Source organism: Hippocampus zosterae, chromosome 1, assembly GCF_025434085.1.
Source record: "Hippocampus zosterae strain Florida chromosome 1, ASM2543408v3, whole genome shotgun sequence".
NCBI classification, from domain to species: Eukaryota; Metazoa; Chordata; class Actinopteri; order Syngnathiformes; family Syngnathidae; genus Hippocampus; species Hippocampus zosterae.
The window spans coordinates 13,205,765-13,218,547 of record NC_067451.1 but is presented as its reverse complement, the minus strand read 5'-3'; the positions used below and the strand labels follow the sequence as shown (position 1 = coordinate 13,218,547).

General features: G+C 44.6%; 3 protein-coding genes and 1 long non-coding RNA gene across 20 annotated transcripts in view; 2 read left to right on the top strand and 2 right to left on the bottom strand.

Annotated features, from left to right (window-relative positions):
• The window catches only part of tenm2a (teneurin transmembrane protein 2a), a 215,081-nt gene that overhangs the window by 7,922 nt on the left and 194,376 nt on the right, over nt 1-12,783 (bottom strand). For all 16 annotated transcript variants that reach the window (XM_052057305.1, XM_052057300.1, XM_052057313.1 and 13 more), the window contains 13 exons: nt 12,448-12,658; nt 9,464-9,583; nt 7,992-8,253; nt 7,462-7,729; nt 6,129-6,272; nt 5,638-5,887; nt 5,507-5,527; nt 4,662-4,891; nt 3,157-3,311; nt 2,747-2,848; nt 1,884-2,057; nt 1,156-1,799; nt 741-916 (listed from right to left, as the gene is read on the bottom strand). In XM_052057305.1, coding sequence (XP_051913265.1) covers nt 741-916; nt 1,156-1,799; nt 1,884-2,057; nt 2,747-2,848; nt 3,157-3,311; nt 4,662-4,891; nt 5,507-5,527; nt 5,638-5,887; nt 6,129-6,272; nt 7,462-7,729; nt 7,992-8,253; nt 9,464-9,583; nt 12,448-12,658 — 2,757 coding nt within the window. The remainder of the gene's footprint in view (nt 1-740; nt 917-1,155; nt 1,800-1,883; nt 2,058-2,746; nt 2,849-3,156; nt 3,312-4,661; nt 4,892-5,506; nt 5,528-5,637; nt 5,888-6,128; nt 6,273-7,461; nt 7,730-7,991; nt 8,254-9,463; nt 9,584-12,447; nt 12,659-12,783) is intronic.
• Nucleotides 1-12,783, top strand: part of cnot7 (CCR4-NOT transcription complex, subunit 7) — a 256,938-nt gene that overhangs the window by 50,120 nt on the left and 194,035 nt on the right. The gene's annotated exons all lie outside the window — the stretch shown is intronic.
• The window catches only part of eif4ebp3l (eukaryotic translation initiation factor 4E binding protein 3, like), a 132,266-nt gene that overhangs the window by 29,806 nt on the left and 89,677 nt on the right, over nt 1-12,783 (top strand). The gene's annotated exons all lie outside the window — the stretch shown is intronic.
• Nucleotides 9,924-12,437, bottom strand: LOC127596294 (uncharacterized). The gene is made up of 2 exons (XR_007961432.1): nt 11,745-12,437; nt 9,924-10,297 (listed from the first exon to the last, which is right to left on the bottom strand). It is a non-coding gene; the product is annotated as an uncharacterized LOC127596294 (long non-coding RNA).

Genomic DNA, 12,783 nt, shown 5'->3' with positions numbered 1-12,783 from the left:
GAACAAGCTTGTAATAAAACAGAAGCAATGGAGACAGAGGAGGGGTGAAAGCGAGAGAAATGAGAGCTTGAGGGCTGAGTAGAATTTGCTGCGCGGGAGTTAATGAAGAGAACGAGAAAGAGCAGAAGAATGGGAGATGGTTAAGTGAGTATGTCACCAGAAAGCTGCACTGAAAGCCCACACAGAGTGCTAGAAACCTGAAAGTACTTACGGCTCTCTGAACATCTCGACCCGCTTCTTCCCACAACACAGGTGGATCACTGAATACATCTGACTCGTATTCTGCCTAAGGCCTTCCATCCTTAGAGCACGCTCTTTGCTGTCACAATACTCACGTTGGTCAGGGGGGCGGGGGGGATTACTCTCTTTGTTCTTCAGCTATTACATATTATACTTGGCGGAGGAGGCGGCGGCGGCGGCGGAGGCACGGCACGCTCGACCACCAAGGCAGCGCGAGCAAGGCAGCGCGAGCGAGCAAGCGAGCAAGCTATGGCCAGACCAAATAAGCTAAGGGATAATGGGAACTGGCCGAGAGCTTCGTTTGCATCTCTATGTGTGGCTGTGCGACAAAGCTTGCAGCGCTGAATAGGATTCACCGCACACTACTAATGAATTTTGGCGCTGCGATGATATTCAAATACACAGGATGATCCTGGCTGAATATTAGAATTGTAATTCAATATCCCCGACTCAGACGCTTGAGCTCACATTGACTGTTCACTTTGCATCATTTGCATCACCTTGAACCACAGTGTATGAGGCTTCTACAGAGGAGAGGTTGGTGACGACAGTAACGTCGTCATCTCTGCTGGAGCTCTCGATATCGATGGTGATGGAGCGTTCAATCTCACGATGGAGACTCGTAACCATGCCTGTGGGGTAGGTCACATTGGTCAGGCGACCCTCGCTGTCATACCTGGGAGAGGGGACAATTCATTGTGTCAGTATATGTGTTGAAAAAAATTTGGCACAAACCTGCAGTATGTGAAAAAGATTATATGCAGAAAGGCCTTTTGAGCTTTTGATTGTAGTTTAAAACATGCCACCAGGGAGCAGTATAACCCTGCGCAAGCAGTGATAAAAGTGCATGTGGTTCTCGTTGGGTTCCAAAAGACACATATCAAAGCCACACTTGTCCCACACACGCAGACTCACTGGTAGAAGGTGGTCCATCCGGTCTCATCGGCTTTGGTGGCGAGCAGGCCTGTGTTGCCGCTGTAACCCATGAGAGCCACCTCTTGACCCACGGCTGAAACACTGCGCAGTCCTCCGCTTGGGTCCAGACCCAAGGTCACCACTTGATTCTCTGGCAGGAGCACCAGTCGAAGCAGGCCGGAGCCTCCTCCCTGCCCCAGTCCTTCCCTCCTTACTTTGACTGTATTGTTGCAGTTGTCGACCAGACTTGCCAGTTCATCATCAGGGCCATAGGTGAAGTTATAGAGCGGCTCTCCAGTCACAAGGCTGATGGTTTGGACGTGCAGGCCCTCCCTATTGAATACATACAGTTCTTGTTCCCTGGGTGATGCCACCTCATACCGAGCCCCACCAGATCCTCCAAAAGCTGGGCTGGAGAGGGCCGGGCCGGGCCGATTGGCTCGAACAGCTCTTATTCGTATGTTGTTGAGGTCCGCAATGAAGAGTGTCCCGTCAGGGGATACAGCCAAGGAGGTAGGAGAGTTCAAGCCGGCATCTGGGGCATAGCCATCGTCACCATAGAAGCAGTTGCAGTTGACGTCGTTCTTGCAGTCGCAATCAGAGGCAGCCCCAGCCAGAAGGGAGATTTCTCCATTAGAGCTTACCTAGAATGAACATTGAAGAGGATAAAGTGTTTAAAAAATCCATCTTGAAGAATATAAAGAAAGCTCAAAACAGCTGCGACCTACCTGTCGAACTCGGTTTATCTTTTTCTCGTCTGTCTCAGCGATGTAGAGAGTGCCCGTGTGAGACAGGGCAATGGCCGTGGCACTCTCAAGAGCAGCGTGAATTGCCAGTTTGCTGAGGCTGTAGTCAATCCCTGGCACCTGGCAATGCATTGGCCGACCTGCTATGATGCTCACCTGTAAGAACAACATTGAAAAGGCATTGACATGCACACATTTATTTGTAACACTTTTGCGAGTGCCCGTAAAACTCAACACATTGTCCCTGGAGGTCATATACAGCCATTTTTAATTTAATCATGCAACTCATGCACTTCAGCAGAGCTCACTCTTGGCATAAGTTTGACTTTTTCTAAGGCTGCCTCAAAAGGAAGGACCAGACTGAACAATGGAGTTTGGCGAGAACAACGAGAGAATAGAAGAAGAAATATACACTGCACTTGACCTCATTTTGTTGCCCTCATTCTTGTGGCACACTGTCCCTCGCTAACAATCTGAAGGCCGAATGTTTGATTGTTTGAACATTTTACAGATAACGCTTTGTCCGTAAAGATTGAATGTTTCATTGATTTGTTCCACAGTGGTGGTTAACTTTGGTTTCCAGGTCAATGTTAAGAATACTTGAAATTGTCATGTTAAAAATGACACTTAGTTAATAGAGGTTAATTATGATGATTTAACCCTGGAACATATTCTTTCCATTTTTTTCCTTTGAGAAAGCTGAATGAATAGAAAGTCAAACAGTATCCCACGTGGCTTTTTGTTATGGGGTTCCACTGCAGTCGAATATTTCTAGAGCTAACCCTCAAGCTGTTGCCCTTTTGTCAAAGTGGACACATCGGTTTTGGAGGGGTTGTGGTACAAACCTGGTGGTTCTCTGTAATGCGCAGAATGACGTTGTTCTCCAGGACATAGAGAGCGTTGTCCATAGGGTTCACCGCTAAGTCTGTGGGCCACTCCAGGCGTACCTAGCATGCAGATGCGGGAGTTTCACGTTAGCTAATCGACAGTACAGTACACACTAATGGTGGCCATTTGAAAAGAGGCCAAGGTCTCCTCTTCATTTTGGAAATGAAGTGCAGTCCTCAGTCTCTTTTGATCCAGTCATTTATCCGTGGACTCTTTAATAAAGGTCCCTAAATCAGAACGTCCCCCTGCCGCCGCCTGGCTGCGGTCCACGAGATTGTCATAGCTCAGCACTCACAAAGCTGTTAGATCATCATCCATCATGCCGTCACCTCCTCACTTCTCCCGCACTTCTGAGTGACTCTCTTACCTGGCTCACGTCCATGCTGGTGTCACAGCTCAGTGGTCGCACGGCAGTCAAATCGTTGGCTCCCAGTAAAGTGGAGATAATGCCGTTTTGGTCCACCTTACGGATCATAGTGGCATCCACAAAGTACATAAGTCCATTTTTATCCACGGCGATGCCTGCAAATGCCAGACGAGCGCCGTGAATAATGACTCATAACTCATAATTCACAAGCGTCGGAGACATCTTAAGTCAATTAAAGCTCGGTATTTCCACCTGCAGAAAACGAATGGCACCCTGGACTGCTGATTCTCACAATTTCTCATCGGATAAGAAGGGACCAAAGTGTTTCAGTGATGGAGCGGGTGCTGAACTTTTTGATAACTGTTATTTTTGGGATGAGTCATCATCTAAGGACATGAGCTGATGCTGTTCCCAAAGGGAAATTCGATACTGCAAGTGGCTTTTTTTCCAGGCACTGACGAGTTCCCCACCAACCGCTTTTCACCGCGATTCCCAGCCTGTACTTTCCTTTGTCACACTTTTTTTTCATTTCCAAGTGATGCTGTGTCAGCCTTACTAGTCAAACAGGCAAGCGTGCTCCAAAATATCTTCCCGGCACACCTGATATGTAAGAACAGATGGGGGCATAGCCAAGGGCACGCAGCAAATAAAAAACAGAGACAGTGCAAGAAAAAGAACAAATACGGTAAGCAAAGAAACTGTACAGGCTGTGGTGACAGGTAAAAGTGACCTTTTTTTAGCCAATCACTTGTAACACAACTCAATACGGCCGCAATACCATGAAAGTATGCGCTACACACATTAGTGTCACTGTCGAGAACTGTGATGTTGTGACACCCTTGACAGTTTGGTGTCACGGTTCGAAGATCCAATAATCCACTGAAATTATTCCATTCCAGTATTACATTTTTCATTAACCTGATTTATGGCCTGCTTTTGTCATCGCCCTGCTTAAGTACAAATTGTATGCCCCCCCCCCCCCAAAAAAAAGAAGAAAGACAAGAGCATCTAAAGCAAAGACATCCACAGTTTAAGGCTTAAATATTAATTTCCCGTTGAAATCAACGGCTAAATGACTACAATGTCACATTTTACTTTTTAAACTTTTACTTTCTGGGTATGACCACGTTGAATGGAATTAGGGTGTTATACACTTTCCAAAATGTGCATTCTGTTATATCAAATAAATCACAGAAAAAAAAGGACTGACCATCACCAATGAAAGCCCCTCAGCACGAAAGGGAACGAAAAAAATTGCCATCATTTGCACATATTGTCCTCTGAAATGATCGACACAGTAGCTGGCATAAATAAGCACCTTTGCTAAAGTGAAAATAATGAAAACCATTACCCGCAGTTATCCTCATTCATCATTTGATTACATACAAATCTGAAGAATGAGATCAATCAGAATCAATGAATGTAATGGCGGCTCTGTAATCATGACGAAATAGACCGATTGCTCGCTCCACACGGGCTCATTGCACTTCTGCTGAGCCGCTCACCTTTTGGGCTCATAAGTGTAGCTTCAGTGGCTTTGCCGCCATCTCCGCAGCGTTCATCAAAGGGCAGGCATTGCTCTCCGGTCCCAGCCACAACCTCTGCATTGTCAGACAGCAGGCGACCGCCGGTTAATGAGCGAACACGGTAAATTCGTCGGGAATTGGTGTCTGAGATGAACAATGCCCCAGATAATGGATCAACTGCCAGGAAGTACTTATTGGTTGGATTATTACTGTGGGGGACAGAGAAAAAAACCCTGATCATTTAAGGGAATAGCTTTGATTTTATATTTTCAGTCACAACTTCAAGTATCCTCCTGACTACCATGAAAAAAAAATGCCGTCCAATCATATTTATTTTGAAATTCCCCAATCTATGTGAAGTAATATGACTACTCCAAAAGAAATGTTTGAAATTCCACTACAGAGGACATTTTTTTAAACACTTGAACACTAGGCTCAAATACACTTAAACCAACTCAAACAACACTTTAACGTGTTCATAAGAGTCTTATAAATAAAATGCCATCAGCATTTCAAGACAAAATATGTTTGATAAAAAGTATTACTTTTCTTCTTCCATTAAAAAGTGCTTGCACTGAGGGAAGCCATTTTCTTCTATTGAGAAGTCAAAGTAACAAAGCCCCACCCCCTACAAATTTGGTATCATTGGAAAGCACTGAATGTCTTCTTTAGAGCACAAAAGGAGTTAATGCGATTGGTTGGATGCGCTGGGTGGGAGATATTTAGGTTCACAAATGTCCTCTACACAGGACAAATTTGAACTACTGGTAGTCAGGAGGGTATGTTAATTTGTATAACGGTGTTGTCAGATAAAACTGTCTCACCTGTGTCTAAAATCTTTGTTCCTTTAAAGAAAAAAGACAAAACTAAAGTCAATCAAAATGGTCGTTGACAAAACTCATAAAAAGAAAATAGTTTTCAGAACCCTCTAAGATGTTTAATGTGCTGTTTTTACCTTAATTCTAGGATGCCGGTGGTGTTCATGGACGGGAAAATCCTGCGTACAAAATTGAGATCCCCTACGTAGAGGCTGCCATCGATGCCCATTGCCAAGGCAACCGGCGCGAGCAGTTTGTTGCCATCCGCAAGGCCGTTACAACTGGGGCAGGAGATGCTTCGTCTGCGGCCGTTACCCATAATGCTGCTGATGACTGGAGGCTGCTCAGTCACAAAGATGTTTTCTCCACTTCCCTTGTGAAGAATGCCTGCACACACAGATAATAAAGATCAGAAGTGGATTCTTTCACACACAAAAATAGGGTGTGTGTGGCCCCCCTGAAGGCTCTGGCGACGGGTCTGCATATCGCATGAGTGGATGTGGAACCAAACAGAAAAAAAAATCTTTCATGATAGGGAGTTTGAAGCTGAGACTGCGACATTTCAGTGTCATAAAAACTCAAACGAATCTGAAGACAAACTCTGCGCACGGTATGCTTGTAGACTTACTGCTTCGTGTGTTGAGTATATGGTGCTTGTCCAGTGACCAGCCACCAAGATTGGTGGGATCCAGTTCGTAACCTTGCAGGATGACAGTCCTTTTCTCCCACAGAATGAGACTGGCGCATGATTCGTACTCGTAGCCCACAGACACTGCGTATTTGAAAGTTAAACAAAGAAAGAGAGGAAATAACGTAGGTGACACAAAGAAAAAGTGTGGGATCAATCATAAAAAAAAATAGAGCAAATCCTCACTGCACCAAAGCTAGTTAGCACCTGTGCCTAACTCTGCATTAACACTTTACTAACACTCGCAAATGCCGCTAAATCAACCAGCCATTGTGTTAATTGGGCTGATTACCTGCAGGACCTTTAACATTACATGTCACACTAACTGTGTTAAAAAAACTTCACAGCTTCACAATCAACAACAAGTATCTGGCTCAGAGAAGCAGAAAGATAAAATAGTAGTAGTTTGGGCTGAGTTGAGATGCCGCGTTTAAGGCAAGTCCAATGCCATTGCGTATGAGAGAATATACTGTCATTGTTAAAAGGAAACGCGTGTTCACATACTACCAGGTAATTGCCATATGAGTCTCAGAGAGAGAGTTGTTTTCAACATCCCCAACCCTTTCACTGCTAACAGCAGGGGCGCTGTAAGGGGCCGAAATGTGACACAGAGCCCATGATTGACAGGGGCCAAAGAAGACTAAAAAATAATTGGCAACTTTACAGTGGTGGGGCCTAAAATTATATCAGAGGTGGGACCATTTTCAAACAATAACATAGCTACGGTATCTGCTCACGGAAAAATCTATTCAACCACAAAGATGCTAGATAGGGGGTTGACGTTCACGGAAAAATTAGGCGTCACGAAGTGAAAGGGTTTCCCCAAGCGAAGCGTTTTCATGATTATAGTCGACGGTGGTGCCGTCTTGTGTTTTCGTGGGCTGACGAGTGTTTGTGACGGCAGAGTGTAATATCACAGAGGAATCTGCTAGCTGTTAACTGCAAACTCACTCTGATTGCTAATAACCCTTCTCTAAAGTTCTGGCTGACTGGCTGAACCAAATACGGTTGCAATGAAATGTAGACGTATTAAAAAAAAAGAAAAAAAGAAAAAAGAAACGTAGTTTGGCTTTACTGTATCGTAGATTGAGACTGACTTTTTGGTGGAAATCTCAGTTTCAGGCTCCCTAATTAGAACTCTCTCTCCCTGTCATGCCCCGTCCGCTATTAGTGGCAAAGTTTCTCATCTTCTCAGTAAGCGCAGGGTTTGGAAGAACAAAAGCCTCGGCCCCTTAGCAACTCCTGTCAAATTCATTTAGTCACTCATACTCACCGACAGCCTCGGAAAGCCCGTAGACCCTCTGCCCATAGGCATCGGTCTTATCCCAGATGTAAGTGTAGGCTAAATTAGGCGAGGCGTGGAACCACTTCTGAAAGAGGTGGCCCTCCACCGCGACCATGAGATGGACTTTGAGCAGACCCATGGACAGCGCAGAGGGGGTCATGGTCACCTTGAGCAGGGAGCGGTAACCCTGCGTCCTTGAACTTAGGTAGCACAGCTTTAGACTGGTGCCGGGCACCTCGATCTGCTCATGCAGCACCTAGAAGACAGAGAGAAGAGATGACAAGAGAAAAGGGATTAGTGGAGGGATTAGCGAGAGGGGGGAATAATGAAGGTCACGGTTCCACTGACGGCTGAAGGACAGAAGCAGGGAAAATGTAAGGAAATAGAGAAGGAGGAAACGAAGGAAAGAGGGAATCTATCGAAGCGAAAGTAGAAAGACAGGCATAAAAAGGAGTGGGAAAAGAGCGAGGGAACCAGAAGGAGGATTAGCCGGCTGCCAGGGGTCAGTGGTACTGCACCTGTGTCTCCGGTATGATGTGTTTCTCCCCTGGCTTGGAGCTGAAGAAGGAGGAGAGAGGGGATGCAATCACAAGAGGATCAGGCCTGATGAAGCCACTCAGGTCACAGCCAGGGATTGTGTTCTCCTCTGTCTTAAGCACCACAGTGTCCATAGCATAAAACTGGCTCCAGGGCAGCCACACGGTACGCTCCTGGCTCAGGAAGGGGGCGCGTTCGAATCGCAGAGTCAGTGATGCGCCACCGTTAGCTATCAGGTCAAACCTGGAGAGGTTTGCAAGGAGAGGGCGGGAATGAGGCACAGAGGGGGAGTGCTGCAGAGGATGAAATGTTACACCGACTCAAACATGACAGCGCTTCTCTTCTTCTTATAACACTAACTACACCGCCGCCATAGGAAAAAATGAACAAACAAAACACACAAACAAAAAAAGACCTGAAATAAAAGTGTCACAAATCAGTTCGGATCAAGTCCAAAACATCTGAAGGCAATAGCAAAGACTGTCACAAATATTTTCTCACACATTTTGTCAGCTGTTCGGCTTCTCGCCGCGAGTTCATTACAAACAGGGAGCTTGAAAGAAGATATTCTTATTGTTATGATAAACAGCAGGAGGTGTGTTTCCGCAGGTGTTTTGAACAGGTGAATTCTCTCAGGCGCCAACAACTGCAAGAGAATAGCATTAATTTAGGAAACCGCCACTGACAGCCCTGTTACGTTAACCCAGGTTTGATGTTCAGATGTTGCGGCATCGGTTCCATCAAACTGAAAAAATGCTGCAAAGAAAGCGCCGGTACAACTGCGGAGACAGCAAACAATTCTCAACGGCCCTAAGAAAAGAAAATCATCATTTGCTTAATTTATGAGTGCAGCTCAGTTTGAAGAAGCGATGAATCTTCATTTTAATCAGTAGCCCGCTGTCTGACTTAAATCCAATTCAACTTGCCGGAACCGGACAACCCATGTGACTCTTAAACCGGTGCTGCAAAGTGTAATTTCTGAAAAAAGAAGGGAAGAAAACTGCCGAGAGTTAGTGGACAACTTTGTACAAACGTCACCAGGTGCAAATTGAAAAAGTAGCATCCTCAACTACTGTTATGCTGGAGGACGTTGGAATAAGCACAGCTCAGGATGAAATGTTTTCTGGGAACAATTATCGCACTGTTGAATGAGTTCGGCCCCACTTAAAAAGCTCCGCAAATAAGAATTTTGTCTGTTGTAAGAAATGTACTTTGTGCATTTCACACAAAATCAAAATGTTGCATTCTGTCCTTTTGTCGACTTCCCTGTCCATAGTTCTTGCCATGTTAAATCAACAGGCATTTTCTGATAAGACTGTATTTGCGTTTTGCAAATCGCAAATACAGTCTTATTAGATTGAGAATCTAATTGAATCTCATCGTATCTAATCTCATTTTAGCGAACCTAATGAGGTAGTTTCAAACGCTCAACAAGGATGTCTAGTGTACATACATTCCATCCTGTCGCGTCAGCGTGTATCCATAGTGGGGGTAGTTGACAAAAGACACGTTCACCCCCACCAGGGGCGTTCCATCTGTCGTCAGCACCTGACCCCGGATAAGAGATGCCAAACTGGAAAAAGACAAAAGAGATAAAATTGAAAGAGTGGTGGGCAATATGTGAGTCAAAGCATTTATCATTCCATTTGATTAAGTGGTCCGCCTTTCAATTATTTCATTTGCCCTTTTATCTACAGTATATCACTGGCTTTTAACCATTTATTAATTAGCCACAATCAGGAGGCCCCGCAGTCTAGATTACTTCCAGTCAATCTCATAAACACACCTCGACAATGATGGTCAATATTTCTATGTATATATACTTATATACACATATAGTCATGTGTGTGTGTACACTCACATATATATATATATATGTGAGTGTACACACACACACACACACACACACACACATATATATATATATATATAGAGAGAGAGAGAGAGAGAGAGAGAGAGAGAGAGAGAGAGAGAGAGAGAGAGAGAGAGAGAGAGAGAGAGAGAGAGAGAGAGAGAGAGAGAGAGAGAGAGAGAGAGAGACACCAACGTGCGTGTGTCTGCGTGCGTGTGTTTATTGCACATAACATCAGGTTTTACAAAGTCTGCACGTGTAAGCATTTCCAGACTGAGCGAGTATTCTGAAAACTGCAGAGGTTCCTGACCTATTCTGCTTTGGCTGCTGGAAAATCTGAATTTATAAGCACACATCTTTAGGTCAGACTTTTACTGGCAGCACACTACATCATTCCAAAGATTTTTTTTATGGTAGAGATTTTTTCCTATCAACCTTCGAAAAGGATCATCGTTAATTTCTAATTAATGGCTGTATTTGGTAATTTGGTAAAGATGCTGCAAATGACACAAAATGACACAGAATGAGCTACAAGTTGAACCACAGCCACTTTGCACCGAGCGGAAACTTTTGAAGCGGCGTCTGACATCTTGAAGTCAGACTTTTCCTGGAAGCACACTACATCAATGTAAAACCTCCCCAAAACTGGTGATATTATATACATAATCTCATGGGAATATTGGGGTACTGGTGATGTTCCTTCCTGTCAAACCTTCCCTTGAGCCACAGTTGTGAGCGACGTTTGTATTCCCAGTAGACCAACAAGCACACTTCTCGGCGGTGTATCCACGAAGGTAATTTGTCTCCTGTCATCATTTCTGATGTAAAATTCATGAACAAAAATCACATGATGCTGGAGAGTGCATGGTCTTGAAACTTTTGACTTTTCGACACTCTTGTCAAATGTGTAGCCTGAGAGCCTTAAGTAGCACAATTTGATCCCGCCCGGCACAATGAGGTATGCCTTCCCGCCCCAATTTCCATTGTCAAAAATTGTAACACTAAATTACAGATGTACTCCGAGTCAAATGATCACGGTCATTTTCAGGCTTTTGCACAGCTTGCTGATGAGCTGATCATTTGTATCACGTGTGATGGAGGAGGCAAAAACATGTAAAACAGGCGCAAATAGGGGCTCCGGAGGACTGCACTTGGGCACGCCGATCTACGCAGTCCCAAGCACAGTGGTTAGTGTACTAGTTTGTTGGAGCTAGGTACAATAGCGCACTCATACTCAGTGGACCCTAGTTTGCATTACAGGTAACTTCAATATGCTAAAACAAATAAAGAAATACAGATATGAACATACTGAAAGGGGAGATCAAAATATTATTTGCAATAATATGCTCTACGGCGGCTCGGTGGTCCACTGGTTAGCATATCCCTCTCACAGTGCAGAGGTGCAAGATTTTATTCCGGCTCTGGCCTTCCCGTGTGGAGTTTGCATCTTGCGTGGGTTTTATCCGGGTACTATCGTTTCCTCCCACATTCCAATAACATGCATGGCAGGCTGATTGAACACTCCAAATCCTCCCTTGGTGTCACTGTGAGTGCAAGTGGTTGTTCGTCTATGTGTGCCCTCTGATTGGCTGGCACTCAGTTCAGGGTGTCCCTACTGCCCGATGGCGGCTGGGATATGCTGCAGAATGCCAGAGACCCTCATGAGGTTAAATGGATTAGAAAATGAATGGATGCTCTCTTCGCCCACACTAATCGCATTGTGAGCCTCACATGATCAAACCCAAAGTGACGTTCACAATGTGATGTCGAATTCAGTCGACAGTAGGGGGCGGTGCAGGATAAAATGTTCTCCCCTTGAGATCGATCAAAACAGCTGGATTAGTCTGCTTAATTGTTATTCCACAATTTTTTTTCTATCAACCTTCGAAAAGGGTCACCGTTAATTTCCAATTAATGGCTGTATTTGGTAATTTGGTAAAGATGCTGCGAATGACATAAAATTTCCTTGTCAGGGTGACTGCTCCGACATTTTTTGCCATTGAGAATGAGCTGCAAGTTGAACCACAGCCACTTTGCACCGAGCGGAAACATTTGAAGCCGCGCTGCATCTGATTAGAATCCCAAGGTAAGAGACCCAGTTGAAGAGATTACACAGTTTAACTGACTCTGGAATTCCCTTTGGATCCCTCAGGAGAATGTCTTGTTACTGAAGCGTTTCATCTTATCCAGTTTTCTGCCACTGTGTCCAGATAATTGTGGATGTGACACAGATATACCATATTGTAGCACAAGGTGCAAGATTTGGTGGTCATTTTTAAAAAATGTGTAAACCTGTTGTCTGTGAACAATATTTATCGTTAGCCGGACACTTGCACGAAAGAGACTCCCAGTCAGTGAGATAAAACCACAAAGGACAACTGAAACAGATACAGTAGCAACATACACTACTAAAATGCTGATACTCAATCCGTGTATCATTCATTGATGACACTTGTTGAGAGAAATTGTGTTTGTTTGCATTTTCAAAAGTGTGTCCTTCAGCTCTTCATCGGCACAGAGGAGGGAAGTCGGGAGGGTTAAGTCAATCTCCAGATCAGCCTTTGTTCTTGTCGGTTCTTCCTTACCTGGAATTGAATGGGTTTTCTCCTGGAATGACATGGGTGCCATCCCGTGACACAAGCATCTTGACGCGATCGTAGAAGGAATGGACACGGGTTTGGGACAAAGGGATCTGTTGAATGACTTGCAGAGGGTCCCGGGAGCCACGGCACAGTGGACTGTTTTGACAGGGACTCTGGATACAGCAATCTGGGTCCATGCAGTCAGTTAGTCCATCTGAGAGAGGGGCAGAAGCAATAACGTCGTGTTTATTGAAAACAAATTGGACATAGTTATTTTAACAATGAATGAAACATGATCATTCTTATTGATGGCTTCAAATTGAGATTCATTCAAATTCA